This window comes from Chanos chanos, chromosome 7 (assembly GCF_902362185.1).
Source record: "Chanos chanos chromosome 7, fChaCha1.1, whole genome shotgun sequence".
Classification (NCBI taxonomy): domain Eukaryota; kingdom Metazoa; phylum Chordata; class Actinopteri; order Gonorynchiformes; family Chanidae; genus Chanos; species Chanos chanos.
In genome coordinates this window covers 8302741-8310163 of record NC_044501.1, presented here as the reverse complement: position 1 = coordinate 8310163, position 7423 = coordinate 8302741, and the positions used below count along the sequence as shown (strand labels likewise).

Here is a 7423-nt window from a genome sequence, read left to right as displayed (position 1 = left end):
TATCTAAATGAATATTAAGGAATGAGTGACTGGATAAATGGATTGATGGATGTATGGAGGGATGAATGGATGGAAGGAGGGAGGGATGGACAGATGGATGGAAGAAATAATTAGTCACAGTGTAAAATGGAAAGCACAGGAAATCACAGTGGTGCATTTTAGCCGTAGTTCAGAAAATCCAAAAGCAGGTCTTTGGGTGTTCTCAGAGCAATGTTGTATGAGTGATATGTCTTGACAAGGCTCCTGATCTGAGAACAGTTGAAGGAGGAGAAAGATTCTGAGAATACGAGTGGGTTTGATATACGGGGCGAGAGCGTTTTACTCTAATATAATAGTATAATAGCATGGTATATATATATATATATATATATATATATATATATATATATAGTTATTAGATCAATTTTAGACAGGGTTATTACCAGAGTTATTCCATCTTCCAACCTTCCATCGCTCTCTCTCTCTCTCTCTCTCTCTCTCTCTCTCTTTACATCTAACACCTGCCCCACTGTCGGTCTGTTGGGTTTTGCTGTATCACACTTGCTGACTGAGGAGGTCCAGGGGAATGCTCCCGGCCGTTTTCTCTGGAGCAGCTGTGTCGGACACGATCCCTTTCCTCTCACTAACTTGTCAGTGATCAGTAACAGTCAAAGCTGAACCTCACTGCAGCAATAGCACTCCCCTCAGTTTCTCCTCCACAAGAACCAAAAAAAAAAAAAAAAACCTCCTTCTGTCTTTAATGGAACTGTCTTCTTTTTTGGGGGAGAAAAACAAAACCAGTTTCATCCGTCTTTTTTCCCTAACGCAGGTGTCGGATATTCCGGAGGAGCAGCTCCTTGTGGCCATATTTCCCGGAATCCCGACGGCCGCCGAACTGTTTATCCTTCCTCACGATAACCAGTCGGACGGCAGGAAAAGGAGCGAAGAAGACCTTGAGCAGGTCAGATCCAACATGCAGAGAAACACTGAATTCACCGTCGAAGGACAGACTTTTCACTTTTCTCTTATACTAATCACACCAAATAGCAACCGTATTGTGGATTTCACATCCATTATACTGTATGTGATTAACAGTTAGGACCCAAATTCACAAGCTCTGTAACAATGAGAGTTGAATCCCTAAGAGTCTTGCATGCATGTGTTATAATGAATCGGTTGCAGGTTAACATTGCATGGCAATGTTCCAGATGAGAATGGTACAGTATATGTAAAGTAAGTGAATGGACGTACAAGAGGAATATGGCGTGGGTCAAAGGTCAGACTACTTTTGCCTTCCCTCTACAGGTCTCAGACATCTTAGTGAGCACGTTGAACCAGAACTTGGTGGAGTTTGAATTAAAACCAGGTTCTCGAATAACGGTATACATCACGCAATTAACCCTGGGTAAGGACTGACCTCTCTCTTACAACACACAACATCCCGGTTTTATTGCTTTTGACTGGTTTAATTCAGGATTTTCAGATCTATGTTCCTTGCACGATATACACTGTGAAAAGATACACACACTGGGTTTTGATTAAGAAGACACAGCAGGTGTCTGTAGTTGACCTTATCAATGATCTCAGTGCTGAAACATCTTAATGTTTGATTACATTTAATAAATGTTTGGTTAGAATTTTTTATAATAAGCTTCGTGCACCTGGCGTTTTTTTTTTTTTTATTGTGTCAAATGTGGTTTGCGTGAATGTAACTACGATTCTTATCTAACCTTTGTGACTCGAGAGGTTATTCAACCATACGGCTGAACTAAAAGAGATGCACTTTATACTGTGTCTCACCACTGTTCTCTAAAAGGTGCCTCCCGTAATAGGAAAGTTGTTCAGCTTTCATTGACGCCATTTAAGAGTTTTAAAAATCGTCAGGAAAAAGGACCAAATTGGAGATAAGTAATTAACTAATGAATGAACTTATTTCCTAATGAGTCAGTTTGGTTCCAAATCGATTGAAAAAAAAGAAAGAAAAAAAAACGAAAGTAAAATTAACTCTGAACTAATGAACTAATTACACATTAGGGAAGGCCACCTCGGCGCGATGGCCACTGAGTGTTTTGGCTCCTTTCTGAGCATGCTCAAATTAAACTACCCTGGTTGCATGGCACTGCATGAAGGTTAAGGTCAGAGTTCTAAAGGTCAAGGTCAAATTCTTGGAGCTGCTGTCTTGTCTTGCGGTAACATTTCTAAGACACACTCTCCTTCAAGGGAACTTTGGCTCCTGTAATGCGTTTATTACACTGTAATAATCTCTTATAACCTAAAGCTAATGCTTTATAGTACGATTTCAATCGCTATGTACAAACTTTCATTTTAGCACAACGGAGAACAGTCTCACAGAGAAGCATATACTGAGATGCCCTCCGCTTGGTTATGCCGTCCACTTGATCTCTTACACTTCCTTATGTGTATTTCAGCATTTATCCTAAAGTCTCTCAGAGGGAACCCGTTATTCCTCTGGGTGACAATAACAGTGGTGGAGAGGTGTAGTGTCCTCACATACACTCATGCCCACACACACACACACACACACACACACACAAACTGTGACTCAGGCCCATAGCAGCCTGTCCACGGTACACTTCCCCAACATGTGTGGCAGTGTGCCTCTCTCTCTCTCTCTCTCTCTCTCTCTTTCTCTCTTCTGTATTGTTCTCCCATTTTTCACCCTTGAAAGGTCCCAAAAGCCCTCAAGCTGTTCGGGAAAGGTCACAGACATCAGGGACTGCCTCTCCGGAGTCAGTGAAGTGGAGAAAAGTATAGAGGGAGATGAGATGGAGCCTCCATGATAGATATTCAGCGCGTCTCCACACTGCGGCACTCCCTCTGGGACAGTAGACATGGATGTGTGGGCTTTATGACAGTCTTACCGTAGTTAACTGCGCCCAGAATATGTCAGTGTGCCCAGTGCTGGAAGCAGTCGGGTTTTAATGACCTCGAGTGATTGTGACGTGAAACGTGAGAACCGGTCAGGTTTCAGTCGTGTTTAAGAAAAATAAATAAGAGGTGTAAGGTTGGCTTTGTGCATTAGCGTGTTTGTGTGTGTGTGTGTGTGTGTGTGTGTATGTGTGTGTGTGTGTGAGTGCGTGCGTGCGTGTGCGTGCGTGTGTGTGCGTGTATGCGAGTGAGTGTATATACGTGTGTGTGTGTGTGTGTGTGGTTGGGGGGGCAGTGCAGTACTATGTACCTACACTAATTAGAGGCATTTCTTTGTAGAAGCAGCATAGCTTCATTTGCCCATGAAACCTCACTGATATTTTGAATAATTTAATGGCATTGTTTGTGAAAGAAATTCATGTCAAACACAAATGATAGGAGTTCAAGGTGATTCTTTGAATTCCTTTACTGTCATATTTTTGAATTCTTCTGGACTGGAACAAAGCAATTTTCTCTGTGTGTGTGTGTGTGTGTGTGTGTGTGTGTGTGTGTGTGTGTATATGTGTGTTTGGGCGTGTGTGTGTGTGTTTTGCAGCTCCCTTGGTGGACTCTATCCCCAGACACAGCAGTTCTGCCATGCTGATGCTTCTGTCTGTGGTCTTTCTGGGTTTAGCCGTGTTTCTCATCTACAAATTTAAAAGGTAAAGCAGCCTCATTACGCGAGCACTGCATCTGTCACAACAACCAGGACCATCTCTATGCAAAGACCAGCAGAAACATTAACCCATCCAGCTACTGCACTTTTCCACTTTAATTGCGTATTTTCACATCACACTTTTATGTTTGTTAGATGCACCCTTGTTTAAAGGTATTATTTTGATGTAACATGATATCCACAGATGAATAGGAATAGGGCAAGATATTGACCTCAGAGTAACGTAAGAGTAAGCTTCAGTGGGATTAGGTTTCATTTTATTTACAATGAACAAATCCAGTGCAGTACAGCTGCAGATTATTGATCTACTCTCAAACTTTTCAAACCTTAAAAGCCTTTGAAAGGTGCGTAAGGAAAGCAGTCAGTGTACTGGTCTTATAGGAATTTTAGGAATTTAGGGCATTAAGGAATAGAGTAAGAGCACTGAGAAATGTCAGGGTACTGGAGGAGGAAATCTGTTAAATATGCTAAATATATCTGTATATGCATATATGCACTGCTTTATACATACATACATACATATATACACACACACACACATCTATCTATCTATATGTGTGTGTGTGTGTGTGTGTGTGTGTATACACACACACATACATACATATATATATATATAAAGATAGTATATTCAACTTTTCAAATCTTATCTTTTAGGATTGGTAGAGAGGTGAAGAGTGAGATACAGACAGGATTTCATAGGTTGGGTTGGCAACCTCATCTGTTGTGTGTCATCTCTGTCTGCTCAAACAGAGTCTTGTAAAGACTTGTAAAAAAACCCCCCCAAAAAAAACAAAAATGAAATCTAATATTCAGTCAAATAAACACGGCAGTCAATGTGAAACGGTCAGTTGTTAATAATATATGTTCACACTCTTTATGCTTTCACACTTTTTCACACAATTTATATATATATATATATTTTTTTTTCCCTCTTTTTTATGTCCTCTGTCAATGTTGAGGTCAGACCCTGTACTTTTCATTGTTTATATTTATAATAGATTTGTTTTCAGTTCAGGTCAAAGTCACTCAAAACGAAAAAGAGCCACATGAACAGGTCATGTACCAAAAGAAGCAAAAGGCAGCCTTTATTTAATGTGCTGCCTTTATTTAATGTGCTGCCTTTATTTAATGTGCTGTGTACACAGCTGTGCATGACGCATCTGAATGAAAGAAGAAGGAGGGGATGTCAAGAACAGTATCTGTAAATGACTTGATATGCAGCTTGGATGCCTCAGTTGGAAATCTGTTTATATATTTCTTTCTCCTCAAAATAATCCATATAGAAGAGATTCAGCAACATGTTGATGTTATCATCAATAATGGATCTGGATTTTTCCCATTCATTTCAAGAGGAACCATAGTTATTGAAATGTCACACTCGACAAAAGAAAGCAATTAAGTAACGAAATTACTAGTAATTTGAAATAAATTGAAGACCGTCAGCATGAGTGAATAAAACGCTTATTTCTGATCATAAATGTAAATGCAGGAGAAGAAAAATATCATTTTGTTACTTAGAAAATATATTTGCGTAGCTTTCATGCGAAGGTTCGAGCTCACAAAGAGAAATCGGGATTTACAAGAGGCATTTTTTAAAATGTATTTCTCTTCATATATTCTGTCCCAGACAGAAAAAATGGGTGATAAGAGTATTCTGCCTAACTATAAAAAAAAGCCTTAGCAAGACTACAAAGATATAAAATAAACACATTAAACCCTAACTGCTGGTATATGGCTGAGTGCTTGGTTTTGTTATTTATGATGTTATATTTGTAATATAATGAACAAGATATATTAAATCTCAATTTTGTGATTGCTTAATAAAACTCCCAAGAGAAACATCTCTGAAGTTCTGAAGGAGAGGAAAGTTTCTTGGAGATCAGCAATTATAACTGAACTGAACTGAGGGAAGAACCAACTGCTTTCTGTTTTTATTTATTTTTGTTTGTTTGTTTGTTTGTTTGTTTTCTTCTAGAAAAATCCCCTGGATTAACATATATGCAGAAGTGAATCACGAGAAGGAGCAGGAGATGATCGGAACAGTGGGCCAAAATGATCCCACTCCTAAAATAACCCTGAGTGAGTTCTCCACCCCTAAGGAACTCATGGAGAAAGAACTGGAAGCACGACTGAAACGTGAGTTAATATGTGATACTATCTGAGTCCAGAAATGGCTTTAGATAGTGACAAATGCCACCGAAAAATTCAGCACATAATTTTGTCAAACTGTTGTCTCAAATGACACCTCCTTTGATACATATACAGTATCACTTCTAGAATATTCTAGATGAGTATTCTAGAGCATCTTCATAGTTTGTCAGACCTGTACAACAAGGGTGACGAATCTCGAACAACTGATGTCTTTTTGCTAGAGAGCGTATAGCTCTGAAGACACTTGTTTTTAAAATATTAAAAAATGTTTTTTTTTTTTTAGCGTTAAAGCAAAGGTTTTGGGAAAAGGCACAAAACATGCAACTGGTGTTTAACTACGCCAGCTCCCTTTTAGCCTAATTTTGTAAGTGGATGTTTCTATGCAATCATGTTATTGCTTAATGAATACTAATTTACAGCTAATTGGTCTTCAGAAACACATGGTTGTGAAGATGCTTTGATTATATTATTATACTGTAAGACGTACAAACAGTTGGGACTGTAAAATAAGACTGTAACTGAATTGCAGCCCTTTTTGCCAAAACAGAACCATAAATTAGAAGTGTCAGCAGAGAGGTATCCTGGGTAATGTAGTTTACAGTTGGCTGGTTTAACTGATCAGTTATTGAGTTTCAGGATGCGTAATAAAGTTGATTGACATGACATTTTCCTCGAGAGCTTTTAACGAAAAATGTTGAGCCAGCTGAATAGTTGACCCCCCCCCCCCCTCCCCACACACACACACACACACACACCCCATCATGCCTAAGCACAGCACCCACCCCCAGTACACTGAACCCATGAATAATTTGGATTGGATGTATCCACAATACTGATGAAACAGCTCATGAATTCTCAGTTTTATAGAGTTTGCCTTCTTACTTCCCATTCAAAGTTACCTTCCACCCTTACCGTTTCTATTCGGTTTGTGTCAGTCAAAAACAACTGAAAACAAGTATTTTTTTTGTTTCCCCCTCCGCAATATCACCTGTAATGTATTTCACCCTGATCTACGACCACATTACCCCACTGATGTTATTACCTTACAACATTCAAATCTTACAATATTACTGCGATGGTGTACATTAATAAATTGTTTTTAATAGTCCGCACATGTTGTGGTGTTTTTAACGCCAGGCGTTCTCCTTTCTCCAGGAGGGGCAGGAAATGTCTGTGAAAGCACAAGGGAAATCCCCAACTGTACAAGTGTCTGAAGACCTCAGATCTGTAAAGTAAAGCGACTTGTACAGAAGTATCGCCATTTTTTTGGACGCTTTCTCCATTTTCGTTTTATTTATTTACTTTGTATTAATTTCCCTTCTTTTTTTCTTTCCTTCTTCCCTTCTTTCTTTCTTTCTTCCTGTCTGTTTCTTTTGTAATTCTGAAACACAGTCATTGTTAATAGTTTTCTAAGGACCCCATTTATACAGATTTGCATGGGTGTCTTGTTTGATAAGATCCAGTGCAGAATTAATGCTGTACTCCAGTGATGATTTTAATGAGATGTATTTAATTATGATGAAAATGTTTTCAGTCTTGGTGGAATGAGGCATGTACACATACTCACTGGCATTCTGCGTTTTTTTTTTTCTCTTCTTAACTGATTATTTTTACCGTCAAAACTCTTTATTGTTTTAGTCTTTTTTTTCCTTTGTAAAAATGAGAGATTTTATGTGTTCTGTTCATTGT

At 38.8% G+C, this 7423-nt stretch overlaps 1 protein-coding gene across 1 annotated transcript in view; it reads left to right on the top strand.

Moving 5' to 3' along the window:
- Nucleotides 1–6948, top strand: part of sorcs3a (sortilin related VPS10 domain containing receptor 3a) — a 146878-nt gene extending 139930 nt beyond the window's left edge. The window contains exons 23-27 of the mRNA XM_030778929.1: nt 809–940; nt 1285–1384; nt 3464–3569; nt 5559–5719; nt 6890–6948. Of these exons, the coding sequence (XP_030634789.1) occupies nt 809–940; nt 1285–1384; nt 3464–3569; nt 5559–5719; nt 6890–6948 (558 nt within the window). The remainder of the gene's footprint in view (nt 1–808; nt 941–1284; nt 1385–3463; nt 3570–5558; nt 5720–6889) is intronic.
- The last annotated feature ends 475 nt before the right edge of the window (nt 6949–7423 follow it).